The 20,269-nt window shown below is 50.3% G+C and overlaps 1 protein-coding gene across 1 annotated transcript in view; it reads left to right on the top strand.

Annotated features, from left to right (window-relative positions):
- IRS2 (insulin receptor substrate 2) overlaps positions 1–19,005 on the top strand; it is a gene marked incomplete at its 5' end in the record, with an annotated part of 98,808 nt that extends 79,803 nt beyond the window's left edge. Inside the window, 3 exons of the mRNA XM_007451284.1 lie at positions 17,658–17,873; positions 18,635–18,748; positions 18,926–19,005. Of these exons, the coding sequence (XP_007451346.1) occupies positions 17,658–17,873; positions 18,635–18,748; positions 18,926–19,005 (410 nt within the window). The remainder of the gene's footprint in view (positions 1–17,657; positions 17,874–18,634; positions 18,749–18,925) is intronic.
- Between the last annotated feature and the right edge of the window lie 1,264 nt (positions 19,006–20,269).

Raw genomic sequence — 20,269 nt, 5'->3', positions numbered from 1 at the left:
ATTGAAAGAACGCTTTGAGAACTTGTGTCCGACGTTGAGGATACAGGGGTGCCCGGTGGAGGTAAGCTGGGGAGCCTGAAGACAGAAAAATTCAATCTTAAAGACTTTGACTTTATACTTATCCCATCAAAGAACTCATTTGGAGGCTCTTTCGATGTATAAACCTACAAAGCCTTTATGGACACATCGGTTCTAGGAGGGTTAAGGAGTAAATCCCGCCCCGAGCCGGCCACCTGCCAGCCCGCTTCCTGGAATGCTCTTTTGCCCCAGAGAACCTTTCAGGCCTTGCCCTGAAATTTTCTTTCACTTTCCTGTTTAAATGTCACCTTATCTGGGGGACTTTCCCTGAGCACCCTAGGTAAAACCTCCTTCTCATCCCCTGTGCCCTGATTGTTTTTAATCATAGCCCTCACTACCACCTGTCACGTTGTATTACTAAAGGTGATTTAATTGTCTGTCTCCTGTTTACCTCTTCCAGAATGTCAGTTCCATGGAGCCGGAACTTGGTGTGTTTTATCTACTGCTATATTCCCAGCCCTCAAATAGTGTCTGGCGTAGGTAGAATAAACGCCCATTAATTACTTGTTGAATAAAGGAAAGGCAAAAATGAGGAAGCAGAACTCTGAAAACTCTAAATCCTCTGATTCCAAAGTTTGCTTTTTTTTTTGGGCCGGGGGGTGGGGGGCGGTCGTCGAATTTTGTTCTCGCGTCTTATCTAAATGGTTTTCACCTCTTTTCAGCAGGGATGTAGAATGTCTCACAAAATGTACAGGCAATAAGGGCAAAACAGATGATGAGGTCAGAGCCAAGCGAAAAAGAAGAGAACTTCGATCCCGTAGGAAGAAAACACCACTTCTAGAAACCACTTCCTAATATATTCTAAGACAGAACGTCGGAAGTCAAAGACATCTCAGGACAACGGTTCTGCATCTGTATTCTCGTGGAAAGCATGTGTTCTACGCGTTGAACCAAGGTTTCTACTGTTAAAATAAAACAAAGGCCTTTTCTCACGGCACACACAAGGTTGAGAAAATGGATAGAAATTTCTCAATTTAAAAAGCTTCCGCAGCTACTTTTTCTTAAATCTTTTGCACATTCTATGGCTTATCTGCCAGAAAACATTTAAACTGATACAGAAAAGAGTGAATACGTACAGACCCTGAGCAGAATCCCTTGGAAATGGCTCAGGGATGTCGTTTGACAGCTGGGTTTTCATAGAGAGCTGTCTTTGTAGTTGTGAATGTGTGTGGCGTACTTTCAATACTGACATTCTTCTAAGCACTAAGAAGGAAAAAATCCTAGTTTTGAAAATAGAGTTGAACATCAATCTTTTCTTAGGCTCTGTAACTTTCTGGTGGTTCACTCCCTAAATAATTTTAAGAACCCCTGTTTGTCTATCTACTGGATAGTCAAAAACACGAATTGAGGCATTTTTTTCCAAGACAATTTATGCCCAGAAATGTGTTATTGAAAATAAGGACGGGTCCATTTTTCATGATATTATTCATCTTTCTTTTTTCCTGGGTGATAAAGATGAGTTCCTTCCCGAAATTGCCCCAAATAACTGTGCAACACTTTGGTTATGTCAGCCATTCTGTTAGAGTTGAAAATGTCAACCACCACATTACCCTTTCAAGACAAAAGTCCAGATTTGCCCCCGAACCTTTGGGCCAACATCTTTTATATTTGGCCTTGAAAGGCTCCATTTGCTCCAAGAGATTTGTAATGAGCTGGCTGCGATCAATCAGCAAGTGGCAACTTTTCAGGAGCAGAAACAGATGAACGCTGGAGCTCAAGGACCCCTGTATCAGAGCCGCTGGGTCTGTGTCTATCCCTGTGGCCTCCCTCCCTGGACATCCATCCTGAGCGGATCCCAGTCTATTTAATCAGCACTGGGCAGTCCAGCTGGCACCGGGGTCTTCTCCCGGTCCATTTTCGTGACCCTTTCCTTCCTTTTTGCCTGTTGCCCCAGGCTCTGTGTCCTGATCTTAATCTTCCCTTTTTTCAGAGGTTGCCTAACTGTCCCCTTAGGCCCATCTGTGCAGGGCTGGCTCGGAGGGGCCGCTTGCTGTGGCCCCTCCTCATCTGCTGTCATTTCAGCTCCGGAGCTGCCGAAAATTCACGTTTCCCGAGCCCTGCAGTAAACATCACCTTTTCCCCAGTCGACCTGCTGGTGCGCACAAAACACACCCACCCCTTCCTGCTCAGATTACACACTTGGAGTTGACCGTGAGCCCAGTTCTTTTCACAACAGAGCAAATCCTCTGCCCCACGCTCAGCTCGACTTTCCAAGCGGGGGTGGGCACCCAGGCCGGCAGAGACAGTACCCAAGGCTTTTTATCCTCTGGGCCACAGACAACCATACCACATTTATTTCGACTAAGTGAAATTTAATGTGAGGAAAGGTCATTTCTCATGTGTCCCATTTTCAAAAATTTGTTGGTTCTCCATCTGACCTCACACCCCACTTTCCAAGCGGGCGGACTTAGATATGCCCAGTCCTGCAGGTGTTCCAGGGGAGGCCCATGAACCCTGAGGGCTCAGCCTGGGGGCAGTTACAGGTTCGTCCTGGAGGAGCCCTGTTACACAGACGCGTTATCCTGCCTCTTGGAGATTAAAGTCCAGGGCTGGCAGGTTCGCTAGGCCATGAAACAACGTTAGGAAATATTTCCGATGTACAATAAACACAAATCAGAACTGAAAGCTGCTGGGTTGGGCATCAGTATTCTGGGAACGGGGTCAAATCGTGTTACATTTTCACCGGACTTTATGTAGTTTAATGACTCTTCTTTGGTTTAAAAAGCAAAACTTTCAGACGGCATCATTCTTTCGGTGCTGACTTCCCCCACCTCCATCCCCAGACACCAGACCTGGACCACTTTCTAGAGCCACCAGCCCTGAGGTGGTTTGCTTGCACTCCTGACTCCCCTGCCCAGGTGATGCGCATCTTCTCAGCCGCGAGCCCCTCTCTCTACCTCTCTGTTTCCCGCTCTGCCCCCGGGCCTTCCCGGAAAAGCACGCAACTGTGTCGAGTGATGTCCAAACAGCTGGACGTCGGTGCTGCGGGGCTGGGGGAGGGTCGTCTTCTGGCCTCTGGAAAAAGCTGCCTTTCCCATGCTCTTCAAGGGTCATTTTACACTTTAATGGTTTCCCTGCAATTCCCCAACCTGTCCCTCCCCTCAGCTGAGCAGGTGACCTTGACTTAGACTTTCAAAGAAAACAGAAGTCGGCAGGACAAGCCCTGGCCTTGCAGACCCCCTGCCCACCAACGACTCTATCCCTTCACACATCTCTTTGAAGTTCATGGCAGGGGAGGTCGTGCCTCTGCTATGGACTGGATGTTAGCATCTCCCCAAATGCTAATGTTGAAACCCTACCCACCCCCAGTGTGCTGGTAGTAGGAATCGGGGCCTTTGGAGGGTGATTAGAGTTAGATTAGGTCAAGGGTGGGGTCCCCATGATGGGATTGGGGTCTTTATAAGAAGAGGAAGAGACACCAGGGCTCTGCCTCCACCACAGGAGGACGCTGGGAGGCAGAAGGCAGCTCTCTTCAAGCCAGGAAGTGTTTCCCACCAGAACCCAGCCATGCAGGCGCCCTGATGGTGGATTTCCAACCCACAGAGCTGCAAGGATCCAATTCCTGTCGTTTGAGCCCCCCGGCTATGGTGTTTTGTTACGGCAGCCTGAGCTGACTAAGACATCCTGTAACTCTTCAAGGAAGTGCTCACCACCGCCTTTCTCTTCATCGGCTAATCAGTTGATGAATTTCTGCTCTTCCCCTTTTCTGTTCTTTGTCCCATGTTCTCTACACATACTTTTCTATACTGAACACTTCATTATCATCATCAGACTCATACTTACCATTTCACGCTCATTCAAGCAATTTATGGGGCGTGTCCGTTGTGTCGAAACCTAGGTTGGATCTCGGAGGACAGAGAAGAAAAAGCTACAGTCGCAGCGTGTACCCATCCGTCTCGGAAATTACGTTGCTGATTTACAGGATTGCTGATTAATAAGCATCAAAATTCCAGAACTTGTGCCTTAACTGCTGTGTGCCTGGTGAGTGTGCCCAGTGAGTGCCTGGTATGTACTGGGGCTGAATAAATCGCTTTTGAACGAATGACTGAAGTTTCCTCCAGGGGCTGCCGTGCAGGAGACAAGAGAAACGGATCATTGCCCAGCTGTGCCTGTGAAGTGGATGAAGGAGGTCTTCAGCGCGTTCTGTGCCGGGAAGTTCTCCCATCATTGGCTGCTGGGGACGTTTTCCTTGAGCTGTGCCTTCAGGGATGAGATGGGTCAGGTGCAGGGGGAGAGAGGGGGCGGGAACATTCTAGGCAGACAGCCAAGACGGAGGCTCAGCGCTGAGGGGCTGAGTTCAAGCTTGGGGTATCCAGGGAGGTTCTAGCAGGAGAGAATTTCGGAGGACAAGGTGGTCCAGGTGTGGCCTGGCGGAGGGGAGATGACCAAGGGGAACTCCAGCTTTAGCCTATGGCTATGGGGAGACCTCGAGAGGGGTGTTCCCCCTGGCATTTATGGAGACCCTGTTGGTTTCAGTGCAGAGCTCACTGGGATGGGGCCACACCGGAGGAGGGAAACCTTTCTAGGGACCCAGGTGAGGACTAGGGCGCTGAGTGTCGGCGTTGATGGTGGGGTTGCGGAGCTGACCGCAGGTCCACGTGGACTTGAGGCTGCAGAGAGAGGAAGCCTGCACGGGCTGGGGGAAGGGGAGACATCTGTCACGTTCTCCTTGGTTTTACAACAGGTTTACATCACAGACAATCAATTCTATGTTAGTTATCAATCTACCTTCCTCAAACAATAGCGGCTGTGCCAGAGGATAGACAAGCGGTTTTCCTAGGCGATGAGAAGCCCGTGGGAGGGCAGCAGCGGGAAGCGGAGGCCCTGCGCCACCAACCCCGGCTGCTGGCTTTTGGACCCTGGGCCCCGGCTGGCAGGGCTGAGGGCTGTTTCTCAACCCGCTCGCATTGTCCTGCTTCTCCGTTGGCGTGTCTCCCAGATTCCGGCGGCGGGCGGACGGGCCGTCCTAGTTCCCTGTGCTGTGTTTTTCTCCTTTTCTGTGTTTTCGTAGGTATTCTAGTAGGAAACGGAAAGGGGCTGAGTCAGGCACTGTTTGAAAGACACCATTTCGGTCCCGAAGTGTCTTTTGCTTGAAGTAACAGTTTTGGGGGAGAAACAGGAACTTTCTGGAAGAAAGAAAGAGTACATTTGAACCAGTTGGTTTTCAGAACTTTCCAGGCTGTGCGTGTGTGTGGCCAGGTGTAAAGAATGTGGAGTTCTGGAGACAGCATGGTTCTCCAGCCCCTGGTCCCCCATCCCCAAGTGAGACATCGAAGGAGCGTTTAGGGTCTCCAGGGGCCCCGGTGTGGCTCTGGATCCCTCTGGGGGAGGGGAAGAGCTGTGGACACACTTGAAGACGATTCTCCTTGGAGACAGTAGCCCTGGTCCCCTCCCCTCTCTCCAGATCCCGGCTCCAGACCTGGAGGCACAGGCTCCCCACGGCTTAACCTCTTTCACTACAAATGCAGTTTGCTAGTTAACTGTGTGTCATCCTGGCCCTTTATCTGAGCCACGATGATGTGTCCGCCTTCTCTTGACACCTTCTCTGCTTCAGACAAAGCTCCTCGGAGGGGCCGCCCAGGGGCAGCTTCATGCCTTTGCTCAGGTGTCCTCCTGCAGAGTGTCCCCTCCATCTTCAAGTGCATCCCACCGGAATCCCGCTGGAAGTCAGACCTCTCTGTTGCAGAATCGTGTAACTTTCACCTCCATCTCTCACAGTTTTCTAGTCTTCATTCACGGATGTGTTTCTGCACCCCTTCTGGACTGTAAACTGCCGAGGACGAGGCCTTGTCTAGGTCCTATTTCAATACCCTGCTGTATTCATCACCATATTCTGCCCACGGCAGGTGGCCAGTGTCACCCCCATGGGGATGGAAGGCTGACCCTCTGCTCCCACCTTGGCTTGAATGCTCATGTCACACTGTCTGCATAGCAGTGCCCCCAGAAGGGACAAGCCACACACAAAGCTTTCCTTATTTTTCTTTCTAGTCTCTACCCCAAAACTTTGAAGTAAAAATTAGACCATTGAATGCTTAAAATCCATTCATTCAGTAAACAGATATTCATTGTGCAACAACTCCATTGTAGGTACATCAGTGTATGTCTGCTCCACCCATCCCAACCCACTCCCAGAAAATCTTTGCCTTCATAAAGCTGATTTTCTAGAAAGGAAGACAGATGTTAACTGTAGACGTAATAAACGTTAGGATATGATAAGTGCTGTTGAAAGAAGACAAAGTAGAGCCAGGTGAGGGGGTAGGGAAGGCCCCAGAGGGTAGGGGGTCTGTGCTATTAAACAGGGTGGCCAGGGTGAACCTTACTGAGACACCCTGGCAGTTAAGAGAGAGAAAGAGAGAGAACTTAGCCAAGTTGGCATCTAATGTTACAATTGTTCAGGGTATAACGGGAAAGAATTCTATGTGGAACATAATTTATAAATAAGGCTTGTGTGGGTTTTGAGCATAATTTAACTGTGCTTTTTTCTTTCGCCCTGCATTATAACGCTTCTGGAGATAACAAAGAAATTAATTGAATAGTGTAGTGGAGTTTTTATTATAAATGGAAGATTTATAAATACTATAATAAAGGGCTTTGAATCTATCTTAATTTTCAAGCAAGGATTTGAGTATCTCATATTTATCTAATATATGTATCTGGATGGATTCTCCTGTTTTGTCATCTTCCTCATCTGCTGCCTCATCCATCTGGATGTGGATTTGCTATTCTAATTTCACTGATTTTTCTCTTTGACTTACCCTTCTAACTGCTGTTTGTCTTTGTGGTGACTAATCGTTGTGTTAGCAAACAGCATTTGCATTCATCGTACTGCATGCCACTGCAGTGAAAAGTATAAAAAGTTGATCTTCAAAACAATTAAATTAAAAAATGTGTAAAGCCATGACCCAAGATCCCTAGTTTTCATAGAAGTTTCTATTCAGATATTGTAGATTCACATGCAATTGTAAGAAATAATACAGAGACACCCCATATGCCCTTTGCCCAGATTCCTCTAATGGTGGCATTTTGCAAAACTGTAGTAAAATATCACAACCAGGACGTTGGCCTCAACAAAATCCACCAATCGTAATTGGATTTCCGCAATTTTGCTCGTACCTCTCTGTACAGGATACAAACGTACTAGTTTACAAATATCTGTAGATATCCTCATGACCAACTGACTATAAACCGTATCCAAACATTGCTGAATTAACGGTAGCTTTTTGTTATATGTTTTCGCAAAGATTTTTTTTTCAAACAGAAAGATTCCCCTCCCCCAACCGGCTCTCACACACACTCACACCCCGCACATATCGTACACATCATACACCCACTCGGATGCCCTCACACACACTCATATACACCCACACACGCATACACACACGCACACACACACAGGTTGCCCAGCCCTGAGATGCGGACCCAGCAGGTCTGGGGCGGGGCCTCATCATCCGCGTTTCTATCGGGTGTTGCAGATTCTGCTGGCCTGGGGACCACCCGGGCCAGCATCACTGTAGTGTGGGAGCCATAGACCCACGTGTTGTTCCTTCCCATCTCCTCGCCTCCACGCCTTGAATAACTGAGCTGCTCTCCTGAGTGTCACCAGGGACCACACCATCGTCCCATCTTCTCATGGCCTTTCCTAGCCCTGTTGCCCTTCCATCCCTGCCCTGTCGTCTCTCCCCTCCCGGAAAGCCCCTCCCCCGCAGGCTCCTGTCACCCTGGGGTCACCTGGCCCTTCATCCTCTCTTGCTTCCTCTGCCTCTTCCCCCTCTCCGACCCTGAGAGGTGGTTGTTCTCCTGGGGTCCTTCCCTGACCCTCATTTCTCGATTCACTCTCTCCTAGAGCCATCACACCCATTTCTAAGGCTTCAGCTTTCATTTCTAGGCAGGTGATGCCCCCATTCTGGTCCAGTCCCTCTGACAGCAGCAGAACGCCTGTCCCTCCCTCTCAACTACAAGGCGTCCCTCCCTGCCTGAGCACCTGCTTTGACGTTTGACATGAACCACTCAAAACATGGGAGCTCACTCTCACCTGCAAATCAGCATCCCTCCCACCCTCTGTCCTTTTCGTCTGCATATCCGCTTTGCACACTGTCTCCTGGAATCCCAGCCGTTTCCACCTCAACTTGTCTGGCCATCTGCCTCCGTCTGATCCTGTTGCCTTAGAGACCGGGACCCTCAGCTTCAGAGCAGTCACATCCCTGCTGAAGCCAGCAGACCAGCAGCAGCAGCCAGGATTCAAGCCCAGGTCCTCCGGCTCCCAGCTACGGGCTCACCATCGGGGTGAAAGCTTCTGGATTGGAAATCATAGTTCTTAGCATCTAAGGAGCTCTGGGGCCTACAACTTCATTGTATGTAAGCTATGAAAGGCTGTTCACCTTCATCTGTTAACTCAGCACACACGTGGCAGGGCTTTTCGTCTAGGTCCTGGAATCTAAGGGAGGGAGGATGGATTAGTCGGAGACCACCGAGATAGAGAGCAACCAACCAACCAGGGAACCTGCCCCCAGCCCTCACCCTGCTCCTCCTTTCAAGTCTTATCAGGTGGGCACTCTCCCTGAGGACAGTCGGCACGATGAAGAGGGAATTCATTTTCTTGTTTCCTTTGAGGCTGAGAGCTTTGAGGGTGAGCCTCTCCAAGAGGCACTTGAAGAGTCAACAGAACGATGCTTGGGTTGAGCTGCAATCGGAGAATGAGAGGAAGGGGGTCCCAAAGCAAAGGGGAGCCTATGTCTGCATCATAAGGACAGGAAGGGGCAGACATCTGTGGGTGAGTTCTAACAGAGTTGTGGCCCTTATGGATCTGTGCTTTGGCCTCTTTTTCCTGCCACTGTTGAGTGGGGTCCGCAAGAAAGGGCAGAGCCATCGAGATGCCCGAGGATTGGCGAGAATGAGTCTCCCTTGTTTATTCATACTCGTTCCTTTAGGTCCACTTCATGTCTTCAAGATCTGTGGTGACAGGGACATCGTGCCGTTTCCCCTGTATGTCTGTCCTTGGTGTCTAAGCAATTAAGAAACATAATTTCTTACTCAACATTTACTGATGTGGAAATTGGGGATGTGACCCGGGGACTCTGTTGCCATCAGGCCATGGGCATGTGCACAGAGAGTTAGCAAGTATACCTAGGTTGAGAAATCTGCTTGCCTACCAATCCAGCCCAAGCTGGCAAGGCTGCGTCCTCCTATAGACAGCAGAAGGCAAATCCCCTGACACGAGTTAACTGCAAACACAGTTCACTGAGTTGAGAATTAGTTATGAAATAGATGAACGTGCATAGTTTCCAGGCCAAAGTTATTCAAACAACTAAGGTCTTGGCCAAGTTGGAGGTTCTTTCTAGATGCTTCTTATTTCCACTGCAGGTTCATTCAAACTGAAACTCAGAGGGACACGTGCCTTAGCCAGGAAACTGAGTAAAACCAGGTCCTCTAGAAAGTTTTATTGTAATGTTGGGTCCTCGTCCAAATCCCAGTGACCTTTGCCTTCAAAGAGATGATTGCATGAAAGTGGTGCAATGTTGAGGCCTTGCTTGAAGGCATAATGGATAAGGGAAGTCATTTCTGTTCCCATCTGCCACTGCCCCTCATTTATTTTATTTTATTTCTTTTGAGATATGATTCAGATATCGTAATATCTACCCCTTCAAAGTGTACAAGTCAATTGTCTTTAGTGTATTCACGAAGTTGAGCAGCCATCAATACTATCTCATTCAAGAACATTTATATCACCCCAAAGGAAGCCCTGCGTCCATCTGAGGTCACTCCCCATTCTTCTCTACCCCCGGCTCCTGGCCACCACCCATCTACTTTCCATTTCTATTAACTTGGGCATTCTGGAAATTTCAAATAAATAGAATCATACACCGTGTGGCCTTTCCTACCTGGCTTCCTTCACTTAGATAATGTTTCAGGGCTTATCCGTGTGTATCAATACTTCATTCTTTTTATGGTTGGCTAGTATTCCATTGTACAATAGGCCACATTTTGTTTCTCTCGTTTTATAATAAGGTGATTATTTTTTAAATTACCGATGCAATATGCAGTTTTTTCCAAACGTATTTATCCCAACACCGTAATGACTGGATTGTCCCCCTGCCGTTTCCCCAATGCTCCTGTGTTTCTTTGGGGATTTGTATACTTACTCAGTGGTGTTACTTTGCTGTGTTCTTGTCCTGCCTGGGTTATTCCTGTTCTGTAGATCTAGAAGTGGCTTTGACGGTGCCCTTGGCATAGGTGGCTGTTGGTCTATCCTTGCTAATTTCAGGTTTTCCCTGAGATGCGCTCTCTGCACTGTGGAAACACAGGGTCTTCTGAACTCACCGATGGGGAAAGCATTTTCTAGCTCCAGGACATGGCAGCACATACTCTGCACAGAGAGGAGAGCCAGCCATGGCGTGCGTGTGGGAGGCGGGGTACGCGAAGGGGTGGAAAGAATCACTCTGTAGTTTCTGATAACCTTTCAAGCCGTGGAGCAGAGTCTCCATAGTGGTCCTAAAGATTCTGTTTCCTCCCTTCCATCCCTGGCTTCACAAGTTCACGGTCATGCGATGATCTTAGACTGAGTACCTGGCGGGATCACGCCCAGAATAACCCCTGTAGGGTCGAGGGGCTCTCGCCTTGACGTGACTGGGAACTCAACAGGACCAACTGGATGCAGCATGGCAGCTGGGCAGAGTCCATGTTGGGCCTGGTCATGCTGGGTAAGAAGATTCACTTCAGCCGAAGCCACCGCATGTGCTCAGCTGGCCCCATAGCCACATCACTCACCAGTTGGAGGAATTGTCCCTGGAGACGGAGGCGAGGCCCCTCCGTGGGTTTACAGAGGAGGAAATGCCCTCCCACCCTCCGCCCCAGCGATGCTTTGCTGTTCTCGCGGGTGCAGCCTGGAGCTGAGAAGAGGGCAGCGGTTCCTCCCTCATAGGCTTGTGTGTATTCTACTCTTATCCAGCTCAGCGCACCCTATGCCACATGTCTTGGGAGAGTTTGCTGAATCATTTTTGAAGTTTGTCACAAAGATTTCTGGCTCTGTACCGCAATGTTCTCTGCAGCTCTATTTACAATAGGCAGGACATGGAAGCAACCTAAATGTCCATCGACAGATGAATGGATAAAGAAGATGTGGCACATATCTACAATGGAATATTACTCAACCACAAAAAGAAATGAAATTGAGTTATTTGTAGTGAGGTGGATGGACCTAGAGTCTGTCATACAGAGTGAAGTAAGTCAGAAAGAGAAAAACAAATACCATAGGCTAACACATATATATGGAATCTAAGAAGAAAAGGTCATGAAGAACCTAGGGGCAGGACGGGAATAAAGACGCAGACGTAGAGAATGGACTTGAGGACACGGGGAGGGGGAAGGGTGAGCTGGGACGAAGTGAGAGGGTGGCATGGACATATATACACTCCCAAATGTAAAATAGCTAGCTAGTGGGAAGCAGCCGCATAGCACAGGGAGATCAGCTCGGTGCTTTGTGACCACCTAGAGGGGTGGTGGGATAGGGAGGGTGGGACAAAGACACAAGAGGGAGTAGATATGGGGATATATGTATATGTTTAGCTGATTCACTTTGTTATAAAGCAGAAACTAACACACCATTTTAAAGCAATTATACTCCAATAAAGAGGTTAAAAAAAAAAAGATTCACGGCTCTGAGTGGAAAATTCCCCCCCCCTTTTTTTTCCTTTCTACAAGAACAGAATTGGGAACTAAGCTTGTCTCTGAAGGTGCCTGACAAAGAAATCCAGGAGCTCCAGGGTGGGACTGTCTTAGTCATCGAGAGCCAAGAGCAGAGTTGGGCCTGTGGCTATTATGAGCTCTAAATATTTGTTGGATTGAGGTTTACAGGATTGGCTAAAACTGACTTCAGAGCAACACGGGAAGGGAGCATCGTCTTTGTTTGGGGGACCGTGGATCCGGGCTGCGTGGAGGCAAGCCCTGCTGAGCCAGTGAGGACACTGCCAGCCAGGGTCTGGCCCCGGGTGGCCTTGGGAAGGCTCTCGCTGGCACAATTTAGGATGTGAACTTCCCCCTCAATTTCTGGATTTCTTTTGTGATAAGTGGCTCACGGACGGTCACAGGAGGTTGAGTCTGGCTTGATCCCAGCTGATGCCAGACACATACGTGGAGGCTTATACTCGCCTCAGACCCTTGTCTCTTCGGGGGAAGGAAGGAGGATCAAATGTCCAGCCAAGCTGCTCTTATCCAAACCTTCAGCAAATCACAGGATGGAGGAATAGTGCCAGCACTCCTACCCCCAGCAGGGCCGAGCAGGTGACCATGGAACCAAGGTTGGCTCACGTGCTCCGTGGCTCTTCTGCTGGGCTCTGGCACAGGGTGCCACGGAGCAGACCTAGAACATCTGAGTAAGACCCGATTGTAGGAGACGTTTTCTCAGACGTTTTCCTAAAGGCAGCATGGCCTGGACAATTGGACACAATTCAGTTGAGCCCTGACTATCTTGGAACCATCAGGAAGCGCAGCCCAGGTGCCTGTCCGAACGTCTGAACTGGATGCAGCTCGGGACCCCTCTCTCTACTCCAAGTCCTGCAGGCTGTCCTGTGACAGGCCCCCAAGGCTGCAGGGCACAGCAGGGGCTGCCCCAGGGGACAGGGGGCAGCAAACCCCGGGGAACATACGGGGCTCCTTCAGTGAATGTTAACTGGGCCCTTGCTGCGTGAAGACAGGCTGATCATCTGGTCTGTTTGCTACATAAAGTGCTGAGGTTCCCCAAGAAATTGGAGACTCTACAAGGCTGTCATCTGCTGGGAAGGGGTGGAAAGGACTGAGCTGTTTTACCTGCTTCCTCAGTCCCTGCCGTCCACCCTTGTGACACCGCACAGGAGCACGGGGTGGGGAGTTGGTGGGCCAGGGCCGCAGGGTAACCGAGGGGGAAGGGTGTTCCGTAAGTCACTGTAGATCCCCAGGATATTTAAAATGTGAGTTACAGCCTTTCACGCGTTGGAAAACCGGCTCCAAATACTTCAGCTCATGCCAGCAGGGCCTAATTTTACCTGACAGCTTGAGGGCCTTTGGAAAAATCTCCAAAGGGAAAAGGGAGGATTACGACTCCAGGCTGGGGATGCTCGGCCAGCCAAGGATCTCTCAGAACGTACAGGTGTCTTTACAAGGAGCGTAACCCACCTTTGCGGCTACCTGCAACTCTGTGTTTTCAAGGAAGCATTCACTTCAAAAAAAAAGTGACTTGTTCTTTCTACAGCACATATCTGCCGGGACATTTGTCACATGAGCATATCTCTGGTTGGAAACAATTACATTTTTGACTTGATTTTTTTTTTTCTTAACCGTTAGAAGCTGCTTTTTGATTTCCAAATATAAAAATCTAGGGTCAAAGTAAATACCTAGCCAATCAACACGAGCTAAGCCTTCCTCCCCCTGCACTCCAACCAAAAAAAAAAAAAAAACTCAACAAGAACAGAAACAAAAACCCCCCTCTCACAAGGCCATAGATGGTAGGGGCTTTTAATTGGGTTTCAGAAACTCCAGTCCCAACAGGAATTCCTGACATATTCCAGTCAGCTCTACCTCCAGGCACTTAGCAAAGGCGGGCACAGTCTTTTGAATTTGCTTAAAACTATTAAGAAGTAATTAAGTAGTTAAAGGGTCTTTTTCAGCCTGGCTGAGTTTGGGAGGTGGGTTCAAAGAAAGAAAACATCACCCTCGCCAGCCTCGCCTTCCTTTTAGCTGACCTTGCACGCTAATAAATTCATCCTGTATTTTTCTGCTACTGCCAATTTATGGCCTACAGGAAACTAATCTCGTACAATAACTACCTTCCTGTACTTAGTTCCTAAATAGAGCCAAATGGATTTGAGGCGGAAACGCTGGTCCGCGGCCCCTGGGAAACAGTGCTGAGCCCGCAGGAGCCCAGAGGCCGGCACTCAGCCACCACCGCAGATCCCACCGCGTCAGGATGTTCTTGTTTTGGTTGCACGCACTTGAGAACAGAAAATCAAAAGCAATCCTCCGTGCAGGGCCTCCCACAAGGATCTCAGCTTCCACCGGAGGGAGAGCTGTGCGTTTGAGACAGGCCAGAGAGACAAGGTCACCCGGCAACCTGGCACTGAAGCCCTTAGATGCCCTCGGATGTGAAATAAGATTCACAATGGAGTGAATTGCGTGAGGAGCTGGTGAAAAAACTGTGTTCTCCTTTTAAAGTCAAATGTGTTATTAAGAGAAAGAATCCAGAGACAGAGAGAGAGACACTGAATTCAAACATAGTGACCTTTAGTTAGTAGGAGTTTACAGCCAGGTTGAGTTGGGAGGGATAAACATGAGAGAATGCGGCCAAAAGGCAGGAGAGCCCGCATGAGGCCTTCCCAGAGCCACCAGTAACTGAATGGTGAAAACTCAAGAGCCTGCCTTTGAAGAAACCCCAAATCTCCCAGTAGCTGACAAGGACCCCGGCCCTCAGGGTTCCCGCTTCCTGACTTCTATCCACGCAGATCTGATGACTTCACGTGCACATCGCTTGGTGCCGTGTAGACAGAGTCCACTTCCTGTTAATTGAGAGTGTTGTTCTAGAATTGTAAGGAAGCCGCTAATGCAGAGGGAAATGGCGCCTTCTATAAAGGCCAGAAAATATCACCCTGGCCAGGTGAGGAAAGGAGGACAGTTATTTAAACTGCTGGGTCAGAGATTTCAACCCAGCGAGGTGGGACCCCATGGGGACGTACTGGGTGGGAACCTCTGGGGCCCAGCCTAGGGTCTCTATTTCCCTCTTCCACGGGGCCCTGACTGGTGAGCCTCAGGGGTTGGGAAGGACAGCCCTTGGCCATGAAACACCTCAGATCTAGTGAGTGGCCTGTGGCCTCTGTTGATGACAGTAAGAATCTTGCGACGATTACGGATCATGAATGAAAAGTCAGAGAAATGCCAGTGTTCTGTATTGGGTGACCCCATAAAAGATGAAAACAGTCTTTGTTATGGTGATGAGCCGGTGTTGTCATCCTAGTTATTAAGGTCAGGGGTGCCCTGTGAGCCAAACGGCGGCTTCGAATTGTGGATGGGAACAGCGGAAGGTCTAGGGCGGGTAGGAACGAATAGCACACGGATTAGTGGAAGAGGCTATAACAAGGAGATCCGAGAGCTGGCTTTGCACCTAGTTTATTTACTGGTCATCCCACCTTGCGCTCCTAAAAGTACCAAGCGTGACAGCGTTTACGCCTTGTGTTTTACAGCACTTTGTACACTCTGTGTTCCTTTTATACTCCTCGTCTGCTTTAAACATTTGGGCCTAAACACGCAGCAGAGGAGGCGTGAGTGTGTAAGGCCACGTCCCAGCGTGGCCAAGTGGCTCCCACCTTTATTGAGAGAGAGAAGCACTGAGATTTGGCCTCCTGCCTCCCGAGGGCCAGGGCAGAGGGCTCATGCACCGAGCAGAACTGGGCTGAGGAGTAGAGATGCATCATGCCTCCACCCAGATCCACAGCGGCTAAGGAGGCCGGGCAGTGGGCTCTAACCCTTCTCATCCTAGCTTTCCGTGTCCTGTCCTAAGACACATGCAAAGCCCTGTTCTCGGACAGATGAGAGGGCTGTGTGTGAAGGATGGTCCTTGCAGATCCGGTGGCTCGGCTCCTGGGAACACGGGGTCCCCGTCTCCTTCCCTTTGCAGCATCATGGGTGCTTTGCATGTATAGGGGGACAAAGGGGTACATGAGAGACCCCTGGGGCTGCCCCCAGGCACCGGCCCTCCCCAGGCTCTCCCTCCCTCGGACCCCAGCCGCCCCGCTCAGCTAGACGTGGAGGGGAAAATCTCAGTCACAGGGAGGGAGGGGGATACAGCATCAACCCTACGTTAAAACCAGACGGCCTGGCTGGTGATGGCAACAGGCTGGCCACGGGGCTCTGGCCGCTGCCCGGCCTCCCCCGCATGCCTGGGAGTGTCCCCTGTGCATCCCTTGGTGACAGTCGCTGAGATGGTCCTAGAGGATTCGATGGCTCTGTGTTTAGTATGAACACCATCACTATTCAACCAGAGCAAGGATGCCCGATGCAGAGCCCACACCGCGGGCCCCTCATCCTGGCCGTGTTGGGTGCGTGGTTCCACTTGCCAGACAAGATGTGACTTTACCCCCTCGAAGGTGACGATTCCAGAGGGTCACTCAAAGCACAGCAGGGACGTCTGCGTGGTGGGGAAGGAGGAGGCTGTGGGCTCCCAGGAGTAGTGGAGGGAATTGTGCAAAAGCCCGGCGGCCGTGGAGCGTGACCCCTGGGAAGCTCCTCCCCGCTGTCAAGCTGCTGGTGTTGAAACGTGCTCACAGGACTTTCTACCAAGTTTTGCCGTGACAAAGGCTGTGTCTGTGACAGCAGCCCTCAACACAGGTCTTGGGAGTCTAGGGCAGGCAGGCTCAGAGAGCAGCCTGTGAATGAGAAAGCTGGGTGTCCAGCTCCCTAATCAGAGGCTGTGACCCCAGGGGAGTCCCCAGCATCGCTGCCTCGGGGTCCTCATCTGTGAGAGCCAGAGAATACGTGCCCCCTCCTAGGACCACTGTGATGCCTACAGAGCAGAATGACCATAGCCACGCTGTTTGTTTGTCTATGTTTTAATTTTCCTTTGAGTTGTAATCGACACACAACACTCTGCGAGTTTCAGGTGTGCAGCACAATGAGGCCACCTTTGCACGTGCCATGAGATGCTGGCTGCTGCCAGTCTAGTTAGCCGGTCACAGGTGCCTTGTCCTTCAACCTTCCGGGCCTCAGGTTTCCTCCTCCCTCGGGGGCACTAATTATACTCACTTCTCAGGATGCTGGCGACGGTCACATGAGATGTTGGAGCCGAGGATTTAGCACAGAGCAAGCCCAGCCGCTCTGGTTATTTTTAGTGTTGCCATTATCCCTGTCCTGAGATCCCCTGGTCGCTTCTCATTGGAAGTTCATCTCGCCGGCCTCCCAAAGCAGACCTTTCCTGACCCGCTCTGGTCGTCAGTCAGCCTCTCCCTTCCTCCTGGTTGGCAGTCCAGGGATGTCATCTGTGGGTCTCACCGTCCTTTATTTAGGGCGCTGGCACACTGCAGGGGGTTTCGTCACCGTGCGCTGCGCTGGCAGCCCGGGGCACGCATGTGTCATCACAGGTCACGCTCATGTGACCTGGGAACGCTCCATGCCAGCTGGGGGAGTGGGGACAGGATGACCCTATGTGGGTGCACAGGCTGCCAGGGGTCCGGGGACTTATTTTCATCCGAAGTTTTTTTTAATCCTCCCTTTATGCATAAAGGAATCCCCTATAGAAAGTCTGAGTTTTTCAACAAGCAAAAACTACTTACAGAAAAGTTGAAAGTACCACCCAAATAATTTTTTTCCTGAAACTTTTGAGAACAAGCTGTCTCTGTGATGTCCTGCGATCCCTGAGCATTGTAGTCTGTATCTTCTAAACATACGAATATTCTCCATGTGACCTCAACAGAGCCAGCAAAATCACACTTGACAGGGTACATCACCAGTCCCCAGACGGCACTCACGTCCGCCCTAAAAGGTGGTTGAAAACAAAAGGATCCGCTTCAGAACCTCGTGTTGCATTTAGTTGTCATGTTTCTTTTGTCTTCACCACCCTGAAGGAGCTCCTGGACCTGTCTTTGACCCTGGTGACCTTGACTGTGAGGGTTACCGGCGTTGTGGAGACTCTGGGGCTGCCTGCTGCCCCCTCGTGATGCTGGCAGCTCCTCCAGAGGCTGGCAGGAAGAACACGGGAGGGGTGGTGACGGTCACCGACTGCCTGATGCGATGGCGTCTGCTGGCATCTTCACTCTACTTCCGCTTCGTGACTAACACGAGTAGGGTGGGAACCGCCTTAAAACTGTGCTTAAGGGGCTTCCCTGGTGGTTGCGAGTCCGCCTGCCGATGCAGGGGACGCGGGTTCGCGCCCCGGTCCGGGAGGATCCCACGTGCCGCGGAGCGGCTGGGCCCGTGGGCCGTGGCCGCTGGGCCTGCGCGTCCGGAGCCTGTGCTCCGCAACGGGAGAGGCCACAGCGGTGAGAGGCCCGTGCACCACAAACAAACAAAAAACAAACAAACAAAAAACAAACTGTGCATAACCTGTTCCTTGTCCAACATTTACTTTGTTCATTTCCATATTTGCCTCTATTGGTATGAACTCGCGGTTTCCATTTCACTCAATGGAGTATAATCTGTTATCATCATCACTTACCGCGGTGCTCCAATGTGTCCAGCTTTGGCGGAATCTGAGCGTGGAGCCTACGTGCCAGCACTCTTTAGACACGTCTTCACCGTTGGCATGAAGGCAGGTTGTAGGCGGACCCTGGCCCTTCCCTGCCCTGGCCTCCAAGAAGCCCTGGTTCCCCCGAGGGGAGGCTGGGGTTTGGAAGCGAGCTCTGGAGTGGGAGCCGGTGTCAGTGGACAAAGCTGCTCGGCACGTGCACGCACCCACAGCTCCATCCACGTTTGCTTCTGCGCATACTCACTCATATTGAAGACCCCGAGTTCAAGCTGAGCGTCACAGGCTTGGTGTCACCTTTCCTCCTGTGTTTGTAACTCCCTGAGGGTAAGCCTCCCTGGCCGCACTCTCCCACCGCAGCCGCCCCTCCCCTGCGCGGGAACCTCCAGCTTCTGTTTGGCCTTCTGCCAGACTGCACCCCGACATGGGCTTTCTGCCCACCTGTCAGCACCCTGTCTGGATTGTCCCCCACCTGTAAGCTCTCCTGGTGCCTGCCCCTCCCTCATGGATACACCCTCCATCCTGCTCAGTACCCAGGGTCCCAGTACCGGTGCGTGCCCCCCGTCCCGTCCCACTGGGGTCTGATGCCAAGGATGCACCACCCCCCCAAGGCTGCCCTTGGTCTCATTTCTCCCCCACCTCTCTCCCCAGTCCCCGTCTCGCTGGACTCTGGCACCAAGGCTGCACCACAGCCCCGGGGACACCCCTGCACCCAGCTCAGGCTCCAGTGAGCCTCACCAGATGCCACCTTGCCCCCCTGCTCCTCTGTGGCTCCTTCCACCCAGCATGGACATCCACCTGGCTCCAACCCACCGAGTGGCTTTAGGATTGAATTGATGGAGAAGGGAAGGGTACGGAAGAAAAAAGGGAGACTCCCAAAAATGTTTTGATAGTTTCAGCTCATTTCTAGAACAGTGTTACTAAAAACACACCCTAAAAATTCACCTTGTTATGCCCTAGGGATTAATAGGCATGAAACTTGGTAAGGATGAGACATCTCGTCACCCAGATCTGCCTGTCGGTCAGAAATTGCCTGTGGTGGTGTAACTGGGGTGGGTGGGCAATGCCATGGGTCATGGATAGAAGCACGGTGGCAGTGACCTCACCAGGACCCTCCATGTTAAGAGTACATCCATCTGCAATCGGACGTACTCTTGTTGGATGGAGTCCCCTGGCTTCTTTCTAACCACTCCTGTTGAGCCATTAGGTGTCTCTGGACATCCATCCGGGCAGGTGAAGGCAGGGCGATGCTCTCAAAATTCTTCCGGTGGCCTTGAGAAACAACTTGTCTAGAGGCTGGACCCTCTGAGCTGGGTGCGCTCCCTCTGGCTCGGATTTTGCATCTGCTAAACACTTCAATATGCAGTAACTTGTTTAGTGAGTGCAGTGTTTACTCAGGAAATGCCAACCAGCCAGCAAAAAGTTTCCTGAGCCCAGTACCTATTAGCAAAGGGGCCTCATGCAGCCAGGGAGGGGAAACAGCCGTGGGAAAGGGACGGCTTCTCACGAAATATTCGCTGAGGCATGGTTGCCTCTTTCTCTTCTCGAGTCACGTAAGTTCTCGACTTTTCCCACCTCATCTGTAGATGTTGACAGTCGTTTAAGAGGGTATTTTCAGGGAGAACTGCCCTTAGATAAAACATTTATTATGTGATAAAGTAAGCATGTTCAAATCAAGTGGAAAATGACACTTTCATTTAATAGATAATGCTAGGACATCAGCTAATATTTGTAAAACACAGCAAAGCAACAAATAAACAGATAAAACTTAGATTCTTACCTCAAAGAAACTACAGAAAAACATCCAGATGGATTAAAGAGTCAAATATAAAAAAGAAAAATATGAAAATCTAAACTAAAATACAGGTAGAAATATAACTAACCTCGGAAGGACGTTTTTCTAAGCGTGAATCAGTGGAAGAAACTACAGAAGGAATAGTCACAGATTTGACTTTGTAAAAATGAAATACAAAAGTTTCAATGAACAAAACCCAA

The sequence above is a fragment of the Lipotes vexillifer genome, unplaced genomic scaffold (genome assembly GCF_000442215.2).
Source record: "Lipotes vexillifer unplaced genomic scaffold, Lipotes_vexillifer_v1.1 scaffold2194, whole genome shotgun sequence".
Lineage (NCBI taxonomy): Eukaryota > Metazoa > Chordata > Mammalia > Artiodactyla > Lipotidae > Lipotes > Lipotes vexillifer.
The sequence above is the reverse complement of the archived record's forward strand: the minus strand, read 5'-3'. Positions and strand labels throughout refer to the sequence as shown.